The sequence below is a fragment of the Sinocyclocheilus grahami genome, unplaced genomic scaffold, assembly GCF_001515645.1.
Source record: "Sinocyclocheilus grahami isolate Dianchi unplaced genomic scaffold, SAMN03320097.WGS_v1.1 scaffold666.1, whole genome shotgun sequence".
NCBI lineage: Eukaryota > Metazoa > Chordata > Actinopteri > Cypriniformes > Cyprinidae > Sinocyclocheilus > Sinocyclocheilus grahami.
The window spans coordinates 90,880-115,971 of NW_015505845.1; the positions used below are offsets into that span (position 1 = coordinate 90,880).

The 25,092-nt window shown below is 36.8% G+C and overlaps 1 protein-coding gene across 1 annotated transcript; it reads left to right on the forward strand.

Annotated features, from left to right (window-relative positions):
- Nucleotides 1–9,192: 9,192 nt before the first annotated feature.
- LOC107558905 (cadherin-like protein 26) lies at nucleotides 9,193–24,780 on the forward strand. Its single transcript, XM_016242604.1, has 13 exons — nucleotides 9,193–9,309; nucleotides 13,985–14,038; nucleotides 14,465–14,560; nucleotides 15,111–15,266; nucleotides 15,383–15,530; nucleotides 16,106–16,281; nucleotides 16,357–16,485; nucleotides 17,318–17,500; nucleotides 17,905–18,176; nucleotides 19,133–19,275; nucleotides 19,420–19,672; nucleotides 22,332–22,416; nucleotides 23,178–24,780. The coding sequence occupies exons 1-13, from the start codon at nucleotides 9,274–9,276 to the stop codon at nucleotides 23,394–23,396; spliced, it is 1,950 nt and encodes a 649-aa protein (XP_016098090.1). The 5' UTR covers nucleotides 9,193–9,273; the 3' UTR covers nucleotides 23,397–24,780.
- Nucleotides 24,781–25,092: the final 312 nt, after the last annotated feature.

Here is a 25,092-nt window from a genome sequence, read left to right on the forward strand (position 1 = left end):
CGTGGATCTTACGGTCACAAACTCGCCAGTCTGATGCTAGTCAGAGGGTGTAGGTAGACTAATACCTATTTTGCCTGCCGCCTACTGCTTGCTTATGACAAAAAGTGTAATTCACTTAGTACTTTCCCGTACAACTTGCTAACATCGGCGATAGACAGAAATCAGAAGGTCTCCGATGACGTGCCTACTGCTCCTATCATTCACAAGCCTTCAGTTTGATCTATCCTGGTCATAGATTTAAAAACTGAGAATAAAATTTAACCCCAGTAAGAAATGTACCTTTACTATGGTTAAGTGTTCAGTGATATCTTTCAAAGGCTTTTTTATCTTTTTGCGTTTTGGCACATTTTTTTCTATTTATATGGTTGATATAGCAACTAGTAACATTAAAAAAAAGTTTTGTCATTCTCGCATGTGTGGAGCACCTTCAATCGAAACATGACCGAAAAGCCCTATTAGCTTAGGCGAAACAGATTCAGCATACGCTCTATAGTGTGTACTGTATTTGTGTTAGCACTCTGGAGAGCATCAGAGGTGTCTGTACAGAGGTTTCTACAACATGTTTTGTGCAGTGTTGATCAATGTAGCCAATTTACATTACATTTACATTTAATCATTTAGCAGACGCTTTTATCCAAAGCGACTTACAAATGAGAACAATAGAAGCAATCAGACCAACGAGAGAACAACAACAGTATACAAGTGCCATGACAAGTCTCAGTTAGTCTAGCACAGTACATGTAGCTAGTTTTTAAAAAAAAAATTTTTATAATAGAATGGAATAGAATAGGTAAATGCTAGTATTAGTTGGTCAGGTGCTGGTGGAAAAGATGTGTCTTTAGATGTTTTTTGAAAATGGCTAAAGACTCAGCTGTTCGACTTGCTGGGCATTCCACCAGCTGGGCACAGTCCAGGAAAAGGTCCGTGAGAGTGATTTTGTGCCTCTTTGGGATGGCACCACAAGGAGCCGTTCACTTGCAGAACGCAAGCTTCTGGAGGGCGCATAATTTGAACTAGCGAGTTTAGGTATATTGGTGCAGCGCCAGTGGTTGTCTTGTAGGCAAGCATCAGTACCTTGAATTTGATGCGAGCGGCTACTGGTAGCCAGTGTAACCTGATGAGGAGTGGAGTAACGTGAGCTTTTTTGGGCTCATTGAAGACCACTCTCGCTGCTGCATTCTGGATCAGTTGCAGAGGCTTTAGTACATGCGGGAAGGCCTGCCAAGTAGGGGTGTGCCATATCATACCGTCCACGATAATACCGGTATAAATTTTTACATGATAAAAAAGTGTCATATCGCGATATCAATGATATAGCAACGCAATGACGTATGGCGGATATACGTTCCCTAGCACGCACAACAACAACACCACAAACCCAATAGGTGTGTTCGACTTGAAACAGCGATGCGCAGACTGATCAGTGTATGACATCAAAGTATTGCGAGAGCGGTTCTAGAGCATATTCGAGCGCACACTCTTACCTTCAAAAATAGGCCAGGCTCATATCTTTAGCGAAGCGGCGCGGAGAGAGGGGGTGGCCCTGGTGATTTGAACCGACTGCCCGAGGCCAGCATAAAAAGACGGCCTGCGCATCGCCAGTTTAAACATACAAGCACAAAAAGACATGAAAAGGTTAATTCAGCACCCGCGCACTATTTTGTGCGTACATGTGTGCATGCAGAGAGCCACGCGGCCCTACAGCCCTTAAACACCGAATTGAGTTTTGTCTCTTCTTGCTCTTGAAACGACAAATACATACAAAATTGTCACAATGCATGTCTTTGCGAGTATCCTCCAAGAAATGGTCAGTTATGTCTTAAGTGAAAGTAAACAGTTGAGAAATAAATGGAATGTGTGTCATTATATTGGATATATTATCTCGTAAAGTGACCGCGCCTAATTTACTAACTGCTGTCAGTGTCCTTAATGTTAATCCAAGAAATTAAATAGGAGAAAATCACTCACTGCTCTTTACTGAATTACTTTGTAGTTTTAACAAGAATTAATCTATATTTAATTTATACAGTGAAGACTATGCAATGCTATTTACATTTGACTATTCAGTTTCTGTACCTGGACACCTACAAATTTGAAAAAACTTAAATATTGTTTCATTTGTATATTTGTTTATTTGTGCTATTTACACAATTTCAAACAGGGCCCACTGGTGCAACCTGCACCGGAGCCCTGCAAACCCCAGCTACGGCCCTGTACACCAATCGGTCTGCTTCAAGTCGAACACACAGCTTCTTCTGCCACCTTATGACAATAGATTTACACTTCAAATTAGGTAGTCTGTCATCGATGACAGTAGCTCACTGGAAAAGGATGGAAAATGCTCTTCATTTTGTTTGCATTAATAAATGCTGCTGCCTGCCAGCTGCAATCACCAATAAAACGTTGTTCCATGTTTTTTTTTTTTCTATATCGTCATAAATATCGTTATCGGAAATATTCTTGAAATATCGTGATATAATTTTGAGGCTATATCGCCCACCCCTACCGCCAAGAGAGCTTTACAATAGTCCAGTCTGGAGAGAACAAGAGATTGGACAAGAAGTTGTGCGGCTTGCTCTGACAGGAAGGGTCTAATCTTCCTAATGTTGTATAAGGCAAATCTGCAGGACCGGGTTGTTGTAGCAGTATGGTCTGTGAAGCTTAACTGATCATCGATCACAACTCCTAGGTTTCTGGCTGTCCTGGAAGGAGTTATGGTTGACAAACCCAGCTGTATAGAGCAGTTGTGATGAAATGATGGGTTTGCTGGAACCACAAGCAGTTCTGTCTAAGTAAGGTTGAGCAGCTACCGTTGGATCATCTGGTTGGGATGAGAAGTAGAGTTGAGTGTCATCAGCATAGCAGTGATAAGAAAAGCCATGCTTCTGAATGACAGATCCTAATGACGCACTCTTACCTTCAAAAATAGGCCAGGCTCATATCTTTAGCAAAGCGGCGCGGAGAGAGGGGGTGGCCCTGGTGATTTGAACCGACTGCCCGAGGCCAGCATAAAAAGACGGCCTGCGCATCGCCAGTTTAAACATACAAGCACAAAAAGACATGAAAAGGTTAATTCAGCACCCGCGCGCTATTTTGTGCGTACATGTGTGCATGCAGAGAGCCACGCGGCCCTACAGCCCTTAAACACCGAATTGAGTTTTGTCTCTTCTTGCTCTTGAAACGACAAATACATACAAAATTGTCACAATGCATGTCTTTGCGAGTATCCTCCAAGAAATGGTCAGTTATGTCTTAAGTGAAAGTAAACAGTTGAGAAATAAATGGAATGTGTGTCATTATATTGGATATATTATCTCGTAAAGTGACCGCGCCTAATTTACTAACTGCTGTCAGTGTCCTTAATGTTAATCCAAGAAATTAAATAGGAGAAAATCACTCACTGCTCTTTACTGAATTACTTTGTAGTTTTAACAAGAATTAATCTATATTTAATTTATACAGTGAAGACTATGCAATGCTATTTACATTTGACTATTCAGTTTCTGTACCTGGACACCTACAAATTTGAAAAAACTTAAATATTGTTTCATTTGTATATTTGTTTATTTGTGCTATTTACACAATTTCAAACAGGGCCCACTGGTGCAACCTGCACCGGAGCCCTGCAAACCCCAGCTACGGCCCTGTACACCAATCGGTCTGCTTCAAGTCGAACACACAGCTTCTTCTGCCACCTTATGACAATAGATTTACACTTCAAATTAGGTAGTCTGTCATCGATGACAGTAGCTCACTGGAAAAGGATGGAAAATGCTCTTCATTTTGTTTGCATTAATAAATGCTGCTGCCTGCCAGCTGCAATCACCAATAAAACGTTGTTCCATGTTTTTTTTTTTTCTATATCGTCATAAATATCGTTATCGGAAATATTCTTGAAATATCGTGATATAATTTTGAGGCTATATCGCCCACCCCTACCGCCAAGAGAGCTTTACAATAGTCCAGTCTGGAGAGAACAAGAGATTGGACAAGAAGTTGTGCGGCTTGCTCTGACAGGAAGGGTCTAATCTTCCTAATGTTGTATAAGGCAAATCTGCAGGACCGGGTTGTTGTAGCAGTATGGTCTGTGAAGCTTAACTGATCATCGATCACAACTCCTAGGTTTCTGGCTGTCCTGGAAGGAGTTATGGTTGACAAACCAAGCTGTATAGAGCAGTTGTGATGAAATGATGGGTTTGCTGGAACCACAAGCAGTTCTGTCTAAGTAAGGTTGAGCAGCTACCGTTGGATCATCTGGTTGGGATGAGAAGTAGAGTTGAGTGTCATCAGCATAGCAGTGATAAGAAAAGCCATGCTTCTGAATGACAGATCCTAATGACGACATGTAGATGGAGAAGAGAAGTGGTCCCCGCACTGAGCCTTGAGGAACCCTAGTAGCAAGAAGTTGTGACTTAGAAACCTCACCCCTCCAAGACACCCCGAAGGACCTACCTGAGAGGTAGGACTTGAACCACAGGAGTGCGGTTCCTGAGATGCCCATCTTCATGAGGGTGGACAGGAGAATCTGGTGGTTAACTGTGTCAAAAGCAGCAGACAGATCCAGCAAGATGAGTACTGAGGATTTGGAAGCTGCTCTTGCCAGTCTCAGGGCTTCAGTAACCTAGAGCAGGACAGTCTCAGTTGAGTGGCCGCTTTTGAAGCCAGATTGTTTGCTGTCCAGGAGGTTGTTCTGTGCAAGAAACAGAGAGTTGGTTGAACACAACTCGCTCAAGTGTGTTTGCAATGAATGGAAGAAGGGATACCGGTCTGTAGTTTTCTAAAAGTGCTTGATTTAGAGAGGGTTTTTTAAGCAGTGGGCTTACCCTAGCCTGCTTAAATGCTGTGGGAAATGTACCAGTGTGAAAAGAGGTGTTGATAATTTGAGTAAGCGAAGGTATGACTGAAGAAGTAATGGTCTGAAGGAGGTGAGTGGGGATTGGATCAAGTGGACAAGTAGTAGGATGATTGGAAAGGATAAGTTTGGAAACATCCGTCTCCGAGAGTGGAGAGAAAGTCAATTACAGACATACCTGTTGATTTCTTGAATGCAATGGCCAATCAGAGGTGTTTAAGTCAAAATCCACTCAATATGGCTCAAAACGCCTGAGTTTTTTGTTCAGAGTGGAGTTTTGCGTGCTCATCATTAAAACAAAGTGTAGACCAGATGTAAGATATTCATTGTGTTGTGTATTGTGTAGATCACTAAAGTGACAGATTTGAGTGGTTATAAAGGTAGCGGTGTTGGTGCACTTTCTAGGCTAAATTATTCAGGCATAATTTGAATGAATTAAAATTGTTTTTCACGCTGCTAAGAGGACCTGTGGCCACATGCACACTGCAAATCAATCCACATATAAATGCGAGATTCACTCTCGAAATTGCAATGCTTGACATGTAATAATAACCATAGCTATAGATGGGACAAAAATAATAAATGCCAAAATAGATTATTACGGCTAGAGCACTAATTTCAGAAGCACCCTTACTGATTGATTAACTGTATTGAAGCAAAATATCTCATGTTAATTTATATAGCTACTCAACTTTGGAACAAGTTGCTCAGGAAACCTAAATCCAATAGTAAACCACTTACTTCAAATTTGATGCGCACTGGATGAAAAGTGCCATGTTATCACATTCAAGGCAAAAGTCCAACATCTAATCACCTTACAGGCAAAAAGTTTGCTGGGTGTCAATGAGTTTTGCTGTAAAAACATGTATTTCTCTAAATGAAGCATAGACTTTATTCAGTCCACAGAAAGACAAATGTATTACAGAAAAATGTCTATACACACTTTTCCAGCCGAGGTTGAAGTCATTGTACATTAACAATGATGCGAGACAAATATTATGTGCTTCTCGTGCAATGTGCGATCAACTTTGAACTTATTCTTCTGTATCTTGCAACCAACGTTAATATTCTCTTATTATTGAACATTTATAAATGAACAGTGTGCCACCCTGGACTCCCCTCTGGCTCCGTCACTGATCCTATCTTACCAAAATATTCCAGAATGCCATAGTTATTCATTACATATTTTGACTTTTTAGCAGCATTTTAATAAGTGCAAAAGTCGATGAGTTGTTAGGTAATGTGGAGAAAAGCAATGCCTGAGGATGTTAACTCTGTTAAACACCATGAATCACATCGTCTAAAGCCAAGTAGCCAATTCTGCTCCTGGAGGGCCAACATCCTGAAGAGTTTAGCTCCAACTTGCCCCAAGCACACTTGGCTGGAAGTTTCTAGTGATCAGGTGTGTTTAATTGGGGCTATACCCATCACATCTCAAATTATATGTTTGTGATCAATAACATTCTGTGGATTTTTGGAATACAATTGCCTACTCTTTTACTTGATATGGCTATTTTCATAACTAGAATTTTATGTATTCTAAATATACAATTACATAATATTTGCATATTTTTTCTAATATTTTCAGAATTATTTTCCCACAGTATTGGAATGGTGAGATGAATTAAAAGTGCTGTTTTACATGTTCAGGTAGTGGATGTAGTTCAGAAGAGTACATCACTTTCTCAAAAGCGTCCGGTAAGGTTCTCACAGAAAATACACAAGTGTCACAGTGTCTGTATGTACTAACCATAAAAATCAAGTTTTTAATAGTCATGCTCATTATCTTTTGTCAGTGCTGAGGTGTGCACACAGATAATTACTGTAGTACCGCAGGGATAATGTGCATGTGAATTTTTTTCTGGTATGAGGCAGTTAACTGACAAATATCTAGCCTGTAAACAATCTAAATATAAAACAATGAAACCCATGTGATCAGAAAACACGGGCATATCTTTTTCCTTTTTTCCCCCCAACCCCTTTTCAAGGCTATTCTGTGTCCACAACAATATTTGAAGACCCGTTTCCACTTGTTTGTGATTTATTGGAATTCAATTTTACTTGTAATATATTTTAGCGCTTGGCATAACTAGAAAAATTATCATAAAAATAAGTATTAATAAAAATGTATGAAATGTCCATGGAGTTATAGGATTTTATTTAGACTTTTTTAGAATTAGAAATCACACTTTTATAATTATTTATAAGGGGGGAAACTGAGGGGGTGAATTAAAATTTGTTTTAGCTTATTTTATTGCTTGTCTTTGTTTTAAATATTTTTAAGTGAACTTGAAACCCTCTTAAAAGTTTACTGAGGTCCCCTGGTTGAGACCCACTGTCTTATACTATAGACATGGACACTTCTAACTGCAGAGTAACATTTTACTCTCAATTTTTTTTTTTTAATTTAAAGGAATAGTTCCCTCCAAAAGAAAATTTGTTGAAAAATGACTCACCCTCAGGCCATCCAAGAGGTAGAGGTTTGTTTCTTCATCAGATTTGTAGAAATGCAGCATTCCGTCACTGTCTCAGCAATGGATGCTCTGCAGTGAATGGGTGCCATCAGAATGAGAGTCCAAACAGCTGATAAAAACATCACAATAATCCACAAGCAATCCACACCACTCCAGTCCAGCAGTTAATGTTTGAAAAGACATGTTTGGAAAAAATAAATCTTTTAAACTGTCGTTTCTGGCCAAAATACGAGACCATCCCCTGTTCAGACAAGATGATTTTTCACTAAAGAAAGCAATATTCTCGATTTGTATCGACTTGTATATTAGCTGGAAAGAACAGTTTGCAAGTTTTAGCTTATTTTATTGCTTGTCTTTGTTTTAAATCTTTTTAAGTGAACTTGAAACCCTCTTAAAAGTTTACTGAGGTCCCCTGGTTGAGACCCACTGTCTTATACTATAGACATGGACACTTCTAACTGCAGAGTAACATTTTACTCTCGATTTTTTTTTTTAATTTAAAGGAATAGTTCCCTCCAAAAGAAAATTTGTTGAAAAATGACTCACCCTCAGGCCATCCAAGAGGTAGAGGTTTGTTTCTTCATCAGATTTGTAGAAATGCAGCATTCCGTCACTGTCTCAGCAATGGATGCTCTGCAGTGAATGGGTGCCATCAGAATGAGAGTCCAAACAGCTGATAAAAACATCACAATAATCCACAAGCAATCCACACCACTCCAGTCCAGCAGTTAATGTTTGAAAAGACATGTTTGGAAAAAATAAATCTTTTAAACTGTCGTTTCTGGCCAAAATACGAGACCATCCCCTGTTCAGACAAGATGATTTTTCACTAAAGAAAGCAATATTCTCGATTTGTATCGACTTGTATATTAGCTGGAAAGAACAGTTTGCAGTAAAAAATGTCTTAACGTTGGATTTCTTTCTTTGAAACAGCAGCTTTTCACTTCATAAGACATTAACTGATGGACTGGAGAGGTGTGGATTACTTGTGGATTATTGTGATGTTTTTATCAGCTGTTTGGACTCTCATTCTGACGGCACCCATTCACTGCAGAGGATCCATTGCTGAGACAGTGACGGAATTCTACATTTCTCCAAATCTGTTATGACGAAAAAACAAACTCATCACCGTCATTGATGAGGAGGAGTACGTTTTCAGCAAATTTTCAATTTTGATTAAACTATTGGGTTTTTACAAAATACTTTTCATGTAGTGGCTCACTTAAAATACTTTGAAAAATTAACAACATGCAATGACATAATAAAGATAAAGCTGCGATAAAAACATGAAAACACATTTCCACTCAGCCTATGTTGAGCATTCCTACAAAAAAAATAAAAAATCTGAAGTAGCATATATAAAAACAAAAAAGACATGTGAAATGCAAGCTCACAACAGTGGTGTTGATGGTGATTGCCAGAGCATTGCTGTGTGTTAGGGTGTTGTGGGGGGTTACTAGGAATATGTAAAAGAAATAGGCCCATTTTCAGACCACTTTTCACATCCTAACACACTCTTGGGCTACATACCACAGCATGCACCTTGAGACGTAGTTCACGTCCTCCTCAAATAAATGTGTTTGTAAATACAGGCCCAGGCTTGAAACAGACTTGTAGTGAGCATTGTTTGCATATAGGTAGCAGCCAAAAGTGCTCATTTTCACTTGACAGATGGCAAGCCGAGCTGTCGGTTTGTCTTCTTTTAGCTGAAGGGAAAACTGCTGTGAAAGCTCACTCGCTGTTTGCTGCGGAGTAGCCACTCCCAGGCTGCTGCCCTGAAGGGTTTTTGTGTTGATAGATGACTCATTGTATTCCCACACACAAACACACACAAACACATCGATGCACAAAAAGGTGTGTGATGCAGTCTCGTTTTACATGTAATCCCAGTTAAGGTGATAGCCACAGGTGCATTTGGAGAGCGCTTGCAAACAGGAGCACAGCAGAATGACGAAGAGCACTTTATTCCTGATTCTACTTGCCGTGAGTAACCTTTTTTTTCAATGAGTTAACTTTAATCGTCATTGTTAATAATTTTATTAACAATGGTGACTGCTCTTTAATCTAATTTAGTCTGTATTGTATCCTCCGGTCACTTTTTGATAAAGTGTTGAAAATGGTCTATTTGGAGCTTTTAGAAATCTCACATATAATACAACCACAATAAACCAGAAAAATAATATGCGAATGATAAGAAGTGATGCTAAACGTATGAGTGCAGACATATCTGTACATGCAGAATCAAGTTAATTAAACTAAATTTAAGAGAAATACTACAATTCTATTTATCAATAAAACATTAAACGCATCCGAAATTCAGGATGTACGTCAGATCTGTGGGAAATATAATACTGGCGATCACAAAGGAAGAGTGTCGTGGTTTAGCATGCACTAGGTACAAAGAGTCATATGTATGTTGAGGAGGAACTATATTACAGTCAAACGTGGAACAGATTAATCCATGGTTTATGAAATGCTATTCTTATCAATTGACATTTCTATAGTGACAGATGACGTTTTTAAGTGATTTGTTTACCTGTGATTTTGCTTCATTCTGTTTTCCATAGTTAGAGCAGTGTCCGTTTCACTTTGAGTGGTTTTAATTTACGATTTAGCTACCATGCTTTTCTTCTAAAGACTTCTACACTTTTAGAAATAAAGGTTCTTGGCATTGTGATGATTCCATGAAGAACATTTAACATCCGTGGAGTCTTTCCATTCCACAAAATATTCTTTATAGTTGAAAAAGGTTTTATGTTCTTCACATGTAGAAACAAAATATTAATAGAACTAATCAGTGAAAGGTTCTTTGTGGAACTAAAAATGGCTCTTCGTGACAACACAATGAAAATCTCATTGTTCAAAAGTGTCACTGTTCATCTTTAGTAGGTGGTAAAAACTAAATAGCATTTAATGTGAGGGAAACAGTTTGGTGGTGTCTTGCAGGTACAAACAGCATTTCCCTTACCAAAAAGTAGTATACTTCAAGTTTATTTGAGTAAGTATACTTAAGTAAAGTTCAAGTATATTTTTAAGTATACTTTATGTAGTAAGTATACAAATATCAGTGCACTAGTAGTATACTTGCAAGTGTACTATTTCAATACTCTTTGGGACTAAATTGGCCCACTTTCTAGTATATAAAAGTATACTTTAAGTATAACAGTAGTAGACGTTGAGTACACAACTAGTTTACATCTATGTTTTTAGTTTGTACTGCAACTATACTATAAGTGAACTTATAGATATACTGATAGTTTACTACAGGGGCGTAGATTGCGCGGGGGACGTGGGGGACGTGTCCCCTTCACTTTTAATATCATGTAAATTCGTCCCCTGCACTTTTTCGGGCAAGTGTGTTCTCATAGAGGTTTTCAAGAGCCAGTGTGAATAAATATAGATTTAAATTCAAAGAGACAGGATAGTCTGTGCATGATCTGATGTTTTATTCGGACCCAGAATAAGGCGAGACATTTAAAATTTTAATTTATAGTGATTTCAAAGCTAACTTTTTTGCATCATTATTCCAGTCACACTATCCTTCAGAAATCATTCTGATATTCTGCTCAAAAAGCATTAATAATAATAATAATAATAATAATAATTAAAAAAGGTTTCTTGAGCAGCAAATCAGCATATTAGAATGTTTTCTGAAGATCATGTGACACTGAAGACTGGAGTAATGATGCTGAAAATACAGCTTTGATCACAGGAATAAATTACATTTGACTATATATTCACATAGAAAGCAGTTATTTTAAATAGTAAAAATATTTCACAACATTACTGTTTTTGCTGTACTTTGGATCAAATAAATGCAGGCTTGGTGAGCAGAAGAGACTTCTTTATAAAACATTAAAAATCTTACTGTTCAAAAACTGTTGACTGGTAGGTTATATATATTACAGAAATGTTATATTGTAATGTTTTATATATATATTATTATTTTTTTTTTATATATATAACATTTCTGTCCCCCTCACTTCTGAAATGATGGTTACGCCCCTGGTTTACTAATTAAATACTTTCAGCAGTTTTAGTACACCTTGAAGTATAGTCTCAGTAAACTACTAGTTTAGTAGTTTTATCCTGCAAGTATACTCGTAAGTTTTCTTTTAGTGAACTTTACATCATACTACTATGTCCCTATTTAGGTATTAATTTGTATATATTTTGTTACATGAATATCTGAACATACAAAACATCAAAAGAACAGGGTATCTGCTTGTAAACAAAAACATTTTATTCTAGCTTCATGCATTCTTTTTTTATAAGCACTTGAATAATGTGGTAATTTTCATAAAAAAATAAAATAAAGAAAGAAAGAATGATAATCAAAACGTAGATAAAGTCGATCAACACCCCAAAGCTTGACAGTCATTATTAAGGCCCTACCTCTTCATGGGTCGACATTTTATTCCATAACGTTACACAGTTTTGATGCTGTTTTATGTCTGATGATCGTGTTAGATTACATGTGGAAGCGTCTGTTGTTTCGGTTTCTTCTTCGCTTGTGTTTTGGAAATTCTGTACAGAAGGTGTGTAATAGCGCCCCCTACCGTATAACAATGCAAACACGAATTCCAGCAGCTCAAATATATGTGACCCAGGACCACAAAACCAGTCATAAGGGTCAATTTTTCGACATTTGGATTTATACATCATCTGAAAGTTGAATAAATGAGCTTTCCATTGATGTAAGGTTTGTTAGGATAGGACAATATTTGGCTGAGATACAACTATTTGAAGGGTTCAAAAAAATCTAAATATTGCGAAAATCATCTTTAAAGTTGTCCAAATGAAGTTCTTAGCAATGCATAGTACTAATCAAAAATTAAGTTTTGATATATTTACAGTAGGAAATTGACTAAATATCTTCATGGAACATGATCTTAATATCTTAATGATTTTTGGCATAAAAGAAAAATCGATAATTTTGACCCATACAATGTATTTTTGGCTATTGCTACAAATATACCCCAGCGACTTAAGACTGCTTTTGTGCTCCAGGGTCACATATATAGACTTTTCTCAGTATAAGTCAAGTATACTTAAATGTCATTTTAAGTATATTTCTGAGAAGTACATAAAGCACATTTCTGAGACGTACATATAAAGTAGACTGAAAGTATACTTTCCTATTTTTTAGTTTAAAAGAAGTATACTAATAGCACACTTTAATAAACTTATTTTCCGTAAGGGTTGCATTGTGTCTATATAACCTTGCGAAAGCTTCACCACTAATTCCATGAAGTATTTCATGAATTAATAAGGCATGTTTCAGACATATATATATATATACACACATATAAGATACTATACAAACCCAGTTTGAATGAAAAAGAGAACCAGCTGCCTCAGTGCTTTTGGTGTTCACAGTGTTAGTGGACTTAAAAGAGGACATCACGTGAATCAATGGAACTACAAAAGGACTTACAAACAAACCGTACTCAGGCCACCTCACCAAACTTTTAGGAGGACCTTATAAAGGGTGGACCTTTATAATTATAAAGGGTGTTCACTAATAAAGGTTATACTGCCTGAATTGCACAGACAAATTAACACCCTAAGCCTAAGACATTTAAAGCTCTGCATTTATCCCATCCAAAGTGTGCACACAGAGCAGTGGGGCAGCCATTTTTTGCTACAGCGCCCAGGGTTGCATTGTGTCTATATAACCTTGCGAAAGCTTCACCACTAATTCCATGAAGTATTTCATGAATTAATAAGGCATGTTTCAGATATATATATATATACACACATATAAGATACTATACAAACCCAGTTTGAATGAAAAAGAGAACCAGCTGCCTCAGTGCTTTTGGTGTTCACAGTGTTAGTGGACTTAAAAGAGGACATCACGTGAATCAATGGAACTACAAAAGGACTTACAAACAAACCGTACTCAGGCCACCTCACCAAACTTTTAGGAGGACCTTATAAAGGGTGGACCTTTATAATTATAAAGGGTGTTCACTAATAAAGGTTATACTGCCTGAATTGCACAGACAAATTAACACCCTAAGCCTAAGACATTTAAAGCTCTGCATTTATCCCATCCAAAGTGTGCACACAGAGCAGTGGGGCAGCCATTTTTTGCTACAGCGCCCGGGGAGCAGTTGGGGGTTCGGTGCCTTGCTCAAGGGCACCTCAGTCGTGGTACTGAAGGTGGGAGAGAGCACTGTACATTCACTCCCCCCACCTACAATCCCTGCTGGTACGAGACTCGAACCTGCAACCTTTGGGTTACGAGTCCGACACTCTAACCATTAGGCCATGACTTCCCCCACGACTTGTGCGCGTAAACCTGACAGTGATACGTATTAATCTTTTCTCAGGCACTAAGAAGGGTTTCTATTTAATCGCTTGTTTGTTACCTCAGTCGTGGTACTGAAGGTGGGAGAGAGCACTGTACATTCACTCCCCCCACCTACAATCCCTGCTGGTACGAGACTCGAACCTGCAACCTTTGGGTTACGAGTCCGACACTCTAACCATTAGGCCATGACTTCCCCCACGACTTGTGCGCGTAAACCTGACAGTGATACGTATTAATCTTTTCTCAGGCACTAAGAAGGGTTTCTATTTAATCGCTTGTTTGTTTATTGATTGTATATTTCATTAATTAGCATCACCCTGTTTTTTGTCTATTCATCAGCTTGTTGACGTGGCCGCTTCCAGCAAAAAAGATACCAGCAATCGGGAAAAGCGGGTAGGTAATGTAAAAGACACAACATGGGACACAACTTAAAATCCCACTTATCATCAAACCACAATACAAGACTTAATTTAGATTTAAATACACATATATTACATAATGCAAGTAAAACATACTCACTATCAAACAGAAGATTTGAAAAATGAATCTTTCCATATTGGGTTTCATGAGTTCCACAAGCTCACACAGTGAGCTTTATGTATTTATTTTATTTATTGGATCATTTAAAGTATTAGCGATTGTTGTCCTAACTTAACATATCAACTCTGTCCTGACAAATTATAAAGGAATTTTTTTTTCTTTTCTTTTAGTTCCGTAGCCTGCTTCAGAATCAGAGAGGTGTTCCGTGTGAATCAGAAGAAGTTTGTCTGTAGCTTTTCGTATTACTGATCACTCATTGTCTCTCTCTCTGTCTCAAAGGATGCTGTTCTTATTCGTTCAAAGAGAAGATGGGTTCTGTCCACTATTGATCTGGAAGAGAACATGCCTGGACCATATCCTGCTTTAGTAACACAGGTAACTTTACTCCTCTTCGTGTCCCTCATAAAATCTCTTCACAAGCACTGTTTTCTCTTCTGTGCTGCTGTTTGGGTTGATTGTAATTTTATAGATAGCTTACATTTGCAAGTCTCTTTGGCATCTACTAAACGAATAAATGAAAATGTATACAGTATGTAAAGAACTATTTAGAAGTTCACTAGCAGATGACCTCAAAGCTTTGGACATAAAACTAAAATCCATATAACTCAATGTTGGTTTGATAGGGTATTGATTGATTGATTGATTGATTGATTGACAAACACCTTATTTGTTTGGAATTTGCTTGGTGAGCTCATCAACAATAATAACATACATTAACATACATACACATACATAAATACAACTATACATATATGCCCTATCAATTATAAGGAGTGAAATGCAGATGCATAGATACCAGAGGAATTAAGAGCATGAACCCTACATTTACAAATTAACAATCTTAATATTGGATGCAAATAAATGATCATAAATTATACTGTAGCTGTACACGATTCTCATTTATTTTTGGTTTACTTGATGCTAGTTGTACAATGACAAAAAGGAGGACAACAGCGTCAAGTTCCGCATCAAAGGAGATGGAGTGACACAAGGCCCAATTGGTTTGTTTACCATTGAAGAAAACAGCGGGATTGTATACGTACACCGGCCCATCGACAGGGAAATGTACCCCATCTTCCATGTAAGACAAAAAAAAAAGATTTGTTGATTTTGTCATGACATTATTGCTAACAACAGGAAGGACTGATTCGGTTTATTTTCGATGTGGATCATTGTGGCTTTTTGATTCTTTGGTAGGTGGACTTTGATGTGCTGGACAGGCTGACTGGAGACACATTAGACAAAACACTGTCATTTAATGTAGAAATAAAGGACAAGAATGACAATAGTCCTCAGTTCACTCCGAGCACTATCCACGCACCTGTTCCAGAGAACACACCTGAAGGTTACTGCATATATTTATATGAAGATAAAGTGTGTAGCTTTTTCTGTTATAGTGCTTTCTTTAATCATAGCTTAATATACAGTAATTTGTAGCGTGACTTACCTTGAAAAGTGTAAACACTGACGTTCTGTAGTGCTTTCAAAACATTGCTCTGTTTGTTTAAGCATCCAGATCAGCTCAATCCAACAACAAATACAACAAAAAATTTTAACAAAATACTAAACCAATTGCGTGAGTTTGGGGTGGGGCTAAACTGTTTTGCCAGCCAATGGCAGATGGGGAAGTGGTTTGTACGCTCTGGAACGGTACATATACACTGCCCCAGAGCAGCATTTGCACTCTTTTTTGTTTTTTTTTATATTTCTATTTGGCGACACAGAAATTGCATACTCTAATGCTGTTAGAAGTCTTATTGCGCTTGATCTTTTCAGATTAAAGAATTCATTGTAATATTCATACATACTAACACTTTTAAAAGTCAAAACTTATGCTACTTAAACTTGAAACTAAACTGTTAAAAATAAACGGCAACCAGAAAGATTGTTTTCTCTTTCTAATCATCCTTGTTTTAATAGGCGTACTCCAAGCAACATTACAAGCTCATGACAATGATCTGAAGGATACTCCTAATTCCCAGTTCACCATGAAGGTGGTGTCACAAGACCCTGCCTCACCAAAGCTTACCCTGAAGGACTTACCTTTTACCACTACAGTCAAACAGCTCGCCTTCACGGGATGCTTTGATTATGATGTGAGTAACTAATGCAGAATGCACATTTTCAGCATTTTTCAGTATTTCTCATCTCTTCTGTCTCCCGTATTTTAGAAAGCAAGACAATATAAAGTGCTAGTTGAAGCGAGGGATCAAGGCACACCCACAATGTCTTCAACTGCAACTGTTATTCTGGATATCATTGATTCCAACACCCATCCCCCAGAATTCAGTTCGGCCACGGTGAGTCAGGCTAGTCGCACAATCCCAGTTTAATATGCACACAACTGTAAGGAAGCCATGTGTAGATTGATGTGTGAGGAAAATGTAAACTCTGTGAATGTGTGATACTTTCCAAACATGCTGTCTGACATAGAAACATTGGGTCAGCCAATGGCGTGAGTTTGGGTTGACCAATGACAGAAGTGTTTAGGAAACCTGTTTGTAAACAGTCAGTTGGGTGCTTTGAAAAAATCTAGCAGTTTTTAATGCTTTTCTGTAGGATAGTGTACTTTCCCGCCATGCAACACGAAATACCTCTAGTTTTGTTTTCCTCCAGCTGTGCTCCATTTTCTGGGCTGCTCTCTTTAGGGTGCGAGTGTGCTCATTATACCATGGTGTCAGACTGTTTTAGCTATATGGAGTTTACACAAGACTAGATAATGATCTGAGATGTCATCGCTTTGCTGCAGATTTTCAACACCGTTAATCGTTAACGGTCACACCGTTAACAAAAGTGTGACCAATGTTTTCATAACTTAATGGGAACTTTAGAAAAAAAATTATTATTTTTGTTAGCTGGGTTTACCCTTAATAAATACTATGATTTAGAATGGGATCTGATATGATATACTTGGATATAAATGAATATGTGTGTGTGTAACAGTACAACACTGAAGTGATGGAAATGGAATTAAAGGAGATCCTACGAATCGGCATCAAAGACAAGGACACACCGAACACGCCTGGTTCAAGAGCGGTGTTCTCCATCCTGAAGGGTTTTAAAATGGCTTTTTAAAGAATGGGATCTGATATGATATACTTGGATATAAATGAATATGTGTGTGTGTAACAGTACAACACTGAAGTGATGGAAATGGAATTAAAGGAGATCCTACGAATCGGCATCAAAGACAAGGACACACCGAACACGCCTGGTTCAAGAGCGGTGTTCTCCATCCTGAAGGGTAATGAAGAAGGAAATTATAAGATTGAGACAGACTCCAAAACCAATGAAGGTGTGCTGTCTGTTATCAAGGTAAATGCCACTGTTCTCTTGAAATATTTCATACACTTCTTAGACAAGCTTAAAGGACTAGTTCATTGAAAAGTGAAAGATCTGTCATCATTTACACACACTAATGTTGATCCAAACCGCTTTGACTTTCTTTCTTCTGTTGAGCACAAAAGAGGATATTGGAGGAATGTTGGTACTAAAGAGATGCTGCTTCCCATTGACTTCCATAGTGTTTTTTTTCCCGAACTATGGAAGACAATGGCTACTCTCAACTGTTTGTTGATGACTTCACAGATTTACACACCTATTTATCACAGTTACTTCTTTCAGTACGCATGTTAGTTTTATATTTTGTCGGTGGGCTCAAAAACTGGATTGATTTAGAAAAAAGATGGACAGCTTTTAATATGCTTGTATTTTCACAGGGGAAGAATTTCGAGAAAACTGATATCACAGATCTGGAGATAGCAGTCGAGAACGAGGAGAAATTATTTCGGTGTGTTGATGGAAAGGCTGTAACAGGCCCCACACCAAAGCCAAACACCGCCAAAGTGTCAGTGAAAGTCACTGATGTGAACGATCCCCCTGAGTTTAAAAAGCAAATTGAAAAAGTTTACCGGAATGAAAACGGACCTCTGGGAGATGTGTTGTTCGTACCCGAGATCAAAGATGAGGACTCGGACGTTAACAAACTCAGGTGCGGTTGAGCTGCACAGCATCAAATTACCCATCAATTAAAATTTTAATTTTGACAATTTGTATGCTACTTTTAATTTATAATATATAAAACATCAAATTATATTGTTATATTATAAAATATAATATATATAAAATTAGATGCCAGTTTTATTATATACACAATCATTCAAAATTTTAGGGGTTGGTCAGATTTTCTAAGGATTTTGAAAAAAAAAAGCTTTGAAATAGTCTCTTCTGCTCACCAAGGCTGCATTTATTTTATTATATATATAGTAAAAACAGTGAAATATTATTACAGTTTAAAAAGCTGTTACTCCAGTCTTCAGTGTCACATGATCCTTTTGAAATTATTCTAATATGCTGATTTTCTGCTCAAGAAATCTTAATACTGTATATATATATATATATATATATATATATAGTAACAATATAAAAAGTATTTCCTGTCATTTTGAATCAAATTAATGCATCCTTGCTGAATGAAAAGTATTAATTTAGTTTAAAAAAAATCATACTGACCAATAAAGCATACAGTTTTAGTTACACACTCACACACACACAGGCGCACACACACACACAGAGACACTCACAGACACACACACACACAGGTTTGTTTTTATGGTTTATGGGGACTCTCCATAGGCGTAATGGTTTTTATACTGTACAAACCGTATTTTCTATTGCCCTACACCAACCCTACCCCTAAACCTACCTCTTACAGGAGACTTTCTGCATTTTTAGAATTTCCTTTTGAATTATGGGGACACTGAATATGTCCTCATAAATCACCTTCTCGTTGTAATACCTATGTCATACCCATGTTATTATACAAAGATTTGTGTCCTCGTAAACCACATAAACATGCACACACACACACACACCAGAGATGTAGAGGAAACTGGACAGTGATCCGACAGAGAGTAAAAGTGTTTTACAGTCTGTATGTGTATGTAGGTATGAGTTAGTTCAAGACCCAGCCAAATGGGTAAGTGTGGATTCGAAGACAGGAAAGATCACCACAGTCCAGAAGATGGACCAGGAGTCTTCATTTATCAAAAATGGCACCTACACGGTCGTAGTGCAAGCTATAGATGACGGTAAGCACTGAACTATCTGTTCTCAGTATGTTCAACACAATTCAAACTTTTGTAAAAGCATCGAAAGTCATTTAATGTTCTTAAAACACTAATTTAATCTCTGAACGCAGCTGTCACTGACTTTTCCCCACATGCTGTTCACAGGACAGCCTCCGGCTACAGGCACATGTACTGTAGTGGTCTACCTAGGCGACCAGAACGATAACGCTCCTTATCTCGTATCTAAAAACGCGGTCATGTGCGGGAACAAAGTCAATCGTGTGGATGTGAAACCAACAGACCTTGACGGCCCTCCGTTTGCAGGTCCTTTCACCTTCTCTCTGGGAGGAGAGGAAGAGCTGAAGAGTCTCTGGAAGCTGGATCCCACCACGGGTCAGGTTCATTTACTTCATTTACAGTTACACAGATAATGCTTGAGGACGTTTCTGGCTACATCAGTTGGGGGGGTTGCACAATAAAAAGAATTGTATTTTTGTGTCTAGTAAAAATATAAAAAACATGATACATTTACATGCGATTTGCATTAGGTACTTGGACTTATCCACTATTTCTTTGACTTTTACTAATTACGTTGATAAGAAGCTTTTTCAGTCACACTTTAGTTCAAGGGCAAATTCTCGCTATTAACCAACTATTAACTCTAACTTTTGCCTCAGTAAGCTCCTAATTTGCTGCTTATTAATAGTTAGGAGGGTAGTTGTTAAGTTTAAGTGTTGGGTAGGATTAGGGATGTAGACTATGCTGCTTATTAACAGTTAGGAAGGTAGTTGTTAAGTTTAAGTGTTAGGTAGGATTAGGGATGTAGACTATGGTCATGCAGAATATGTGCTGTATAAGTACTAATAAACAGCCAATATGTTAATAATAGGCATGCTAATAAGCAGCTAGTTAATAGTGAGAATTAGTCCCTATGCTAACGTGTTACCAATGAGACATACCTGAAATTCCCTGGCAACTAACTGAAATAAAATAAGTTTACATTTTATTTCAAGAAACAGAAATGCTTTGTTATGGTTTTAGTTAACCCTGTTTTCGTTATTTTAATATTGAGATACTATTATAGTTTGAATTAATAGTTTAAATTAGTATTATTATTATATTTTTGTATTCTTATTCTTATTATTATATTTTCAGTTTTTGATTATACTTAAAATTTTAGTAATTTTACGGTGCATTTTTGTCATTTTTTAGTTGTTGTTTTTAATATGTCTATATTATATTTGTTATTCATTTTTATTTCAGTTGTAGTTATTTTAGTACATCACATACTAAAATGGTACATTCAGTACCGTTAGGACTAAAATATACAGTCACACTTTAGTTTGGGGACCAAGTCTCACTATTAACCAACTATTAACTATTGTATGACTTTTGCCTCAATAAACTCCTAATGTGCTGCTTATTAATAGTTAATAAGGTAGTTGTTAAGTTTAGGTATTAGAGATGTAGAAAATGGTCATGCAGAATATGTGCTTTATAAGTACTAATAAACAGCCAATATGTTAATAATAGGCATGCTAATAAGCAACTAGTTAATAGTGAGAATTAGTCCCTATGCTAACGTGTTACCAATGAGACATACCTGAAATTCCCTGACAACTAACTGAAATAAAATAAGTTTACATTTTATTTCAAGAAACAGAAATGCTTTGTTATGGTTTTAGTTAACCCTCGGGGCGTAAGCAGATCATGCAAAAACGTAAAAGTGAGATTATACAAATTCATACAAATTAGCTACCAATTTGGTAAAATGTAAAATACTCAGATATTGCCATGAGTTTGCGTTGAGATCGGGCGACAGTTTTTTCTATTCAAAACACTACAACTCTTAATTCAAATGTTAGTAATAAAAAATATCGTAAAATCATGGTCATAAGTCACGTTGTTCTTTGGCGATGTGAAATATTGTCTGATTTTTGCTTTCTCTGACAGTATAACCTTCAGTACAACCTCCAGGAAATGTCCAGTGGTGGAGTGATGAGCATGGTGAGTGACGGCATCCGTCAAACTGAGACACATGGCTGTAACATCTGAGGCACGACAGACTGGTTTTAGGCATAAAATGAAGAAGACTGCACTCTTTCTGTTGTTAATCAAATGCAAATGCATGGTAGATTTACATGCTTACATTATGTCATTCAACAAACGTCCATCTATGCTAGTGCAGCCTGACGTCAGAACGCTTCACCGACACGATAAATATATCTATAGAATGCTTTATATTACTATTTTAAAACGAAATAATTCAAATTTAAAACAAAAACTCTTTCATTATGTAATCCATAAAGATGCATTTCTCTCTAAAGGCACGTCCAATGAGGAGATGGTCAGGTTCGTCAAATTCACTTAGTTTACTAACAAATAATTCAAGTATCCCTTCACTATTTTTTACTTTTTACTTTTTTATTTTTATTTGATTATTATTGATACATTTTTTGGGGGCCGCTGAGCTAAAATTGTGTTTGCATTCAGTAGCCTATATGGCAGCATTTTTGTGCCACATTGAAAAATAACTAAATAAATAAGATTGACGTCATAATATTTTAAGAATAAAGTTATGATAATAAAATCATGTTATATTGCATGAAGTTAATGTGAATATTCCGCCTATAGGCCTCCTCCTCCAAAAAAAAAAGTCTGTGGCTGTCATTCTTTTGAAATTTTTTCAAAACTCTGATTGATCGATTCATGAGACATTCATTTGTATTAAATTGTTCAGATTTTTTTCAACATACTTTTTACTTTTTTATTTTTATTTGATTATTATTGATACATTTTTTGGGGGCCGCTGAGCTAAAATTGTGTTTGCATTCAGTAGCCTATATGGCAGCATTTTTGTGCCACATTGAAAAATAACTAAATAAATAAGATTGACGTCATCATACAAATTTACAAAAAAAAAAAAAAGGTTGGATTTTAAGAAATGATTTTCAAACACTAATCAACTACAAAAGTACTGAAACTTTTTAGGGCATTTTAATTGTAGAAATAGATACAAATGTTAAATACAGAAATAACAAGTGAAATTAAATAAATAATCTAAAGTAAATATCGCTTGTTTTTAAGAATGAAAGTCGCCAGATGTCTCGCTCATACAGCTTGGCACGAACAGAACGGAACCTGGCAGAACACATTGAGAGGGTGAGTCCAATACACAAAACACCTGAAAGAAACCTGGAGTACATATAAAAGAGAGAGAGAGAGAGAGAGAGAGAAGAAACTTTTATACTACTAATTTTCACATATATATAAATATATATATATGCATAAACATACTCTACAAAAATGCTGTTATTTTAATGTCAATTTATGAATTAAAAATTAAGAAAAAATACTTGTAATACTGTATGTATAATACATTTATTTTAGTGTATTTAAAATATATTTACAGTACCATATAAACTTTAATTTGACAGTTCACTTTTTAAAAGTGTACTTAAGTGTGTTAAGTAACATGCAAGTGTCTCTCTCACTTAAGCAGCCTTTTATTTGATTAACATTACATTATCTGCAAGTACAGTTTTATAAATATGCTTCTTTTATACTATTAACTTATAACTTCTAATTACTTATAACTTATAATTTTATACTATAAAACTTTACATTTAAATTTAAGTTAAACGTAAATGTGAATAAACAAAGCTTTGTTTAATGTGATGATGGACTGCATGGTTTTCCTTTGACACTATTGGTGGAAAGGTGACCTTGCTTCAACTTGTTCTTAGTAGAAAATTCAGTGCACTGTCGCCACCTATCCCTCACATAGCACAACATAATATTAATGTACAATGACCTGCAGACCATGCAGACACCACAAGGTGGCAGCATCAGATAAAAAACACATTCACACTGTATCGGCATAAGCATTTTGATATTTCTCTTTCCATTATGTTATTCCATAGAAAATCAGCGGCTTTCCGGAAGAGCAGAGGGACTATCCAGCGTATTCCCCATATCAGTATGAATATGAGGGGAGGGGCAGTAACTGCCAGTCACTGGATAAGCTGACAGTCAGCAACCTCGGTGATAACCTGGACTTCCTGCACAACCTCGGGCCAAAGTTCAGCAATCTGGGTGGGATCTGTCAACAGTCAATGGAGAGCAGGAACGTCCGGCTGTGAAAGTGGGTGATGATTTGAGGCTTTATATTGCTCCACATTTCTACAATGCTTGTTCAGCTGAGCTGCAAAGGGGTTCCAGGGATTTTTTTTTTTTTGTGCTGTGACTTTTATTTTTTGGAGACAGTGCTCTAGGCCATTCTTGAATTTGAGCACCATGATACCTGTACAGGCACAGGATGATTATGGATATAAGATGTGAACATTACATCTTCAGTGCCAAGGCTGCCTGCCCTCAAGGAACTATGGGATACACTGTGCATTTGTGCTCACGGTGGATGTGTAAAAAAGCTTGTTGGGTGAAATGAAAACTTGTGTCTGCATCCCACCAGCTTGTCTGAAATGAGGCGGTTGGTGGCTTGGACTGTTGTGGTTTTGGCTGTGACCAGTTTGATGGCCTGACAGGCCGCCGTTCTGTTCGAAACCATTTTTTTTTTATTCTGCAAACACAAAGCCACACATCACAACCACTTATTTATGCAGATATTGTTTGTCTGGGGTTCTCCTGCACTTGCTGCCTTTAGCTATCATATTTGTTTTGTGCACTTTGACTTTGCACTGCAGAATCACTTGTGTATTTAAAGTGACAGTCCAGCCAAAAATGACAATTCTATCATTTATTAATCTTCAAATCAATCCAAACCTATACAGAAGCTTATGCCCACCACGGATTAAAATATATTGCAACTGATTCCTCAGCATTGAAAGTGTGTATCTCACAATTCTGACTTTTTTCTCCAAATTCTGATTTTACATCTTGGAATTCTGGTATTCCTCTCAGAACTTTTTGTTTTGTTTTGTTTTTAGACACCTGAACACATGCTCATGCTGAATTCTGAGAAACTCACATTTTTGAGAAAAAAATGTTGGAATTGCAAGATTAAAAAAAAAAAGCAATGACAATTATACATATCTATTCTGTGGCTGAAATAGGTTTCCATACAAACCACTTTCTTCTGTACAGGAACATGAATAAATGCTATGGAGGAAGTTGGAAAACTGAAAGCATTGATTTCCAACAAACCCATTGATTGGACAAAACAAAATATTTATTTTATATTTCATATTTCATAGAAGAAAGAAAATCATAAAAATTTTGAATAATGTGAGGGTGAGTAAATAATGACTGAATATTCATTTTTGAGTGACTGAGCATGAAAAACTGCAAAAGTGATTAAAGATGCAAAAGAACAAGCAGAAGCTATTTCGCAGAGCAATAAGGATAGAAAATGAAAGTAAAGATCAGTCATCATTCAACAGTATCTGAGAGTCTGGCAGGTGGCAGTAATGCACCGTTGATCATCATTACATCCCTGGAAAAAACCCAGGTGAAGAAAGGCCCTTTAAGTAAATAGGGATATTTACTTGAAGGGCCTTTCTTTTCTCCTGTTTTTTTCCACTAAGCAATGACAATTATACATATCTATTCTGTGGCTGAAATAGGTTTCCATACAAACCACTTTCTTCTGTACAGGAACATGAATAAATGCTATGGAGGAAGTTGGAAAACTGAAAGCATTGATTTCCAACAAACCCATTGATTGGACAAAACAAAATATTTATTTTATATTTCATATTTCATAGAAGAAAGAAAATCATAAAAATTTTGAATAATGTGAGGGTGAGTAAATAATGACTGAATATTCATTTTTGAGTGACTGAGCATGAAAAACTGCAAAAGTGATTAAAGATGCAAAAG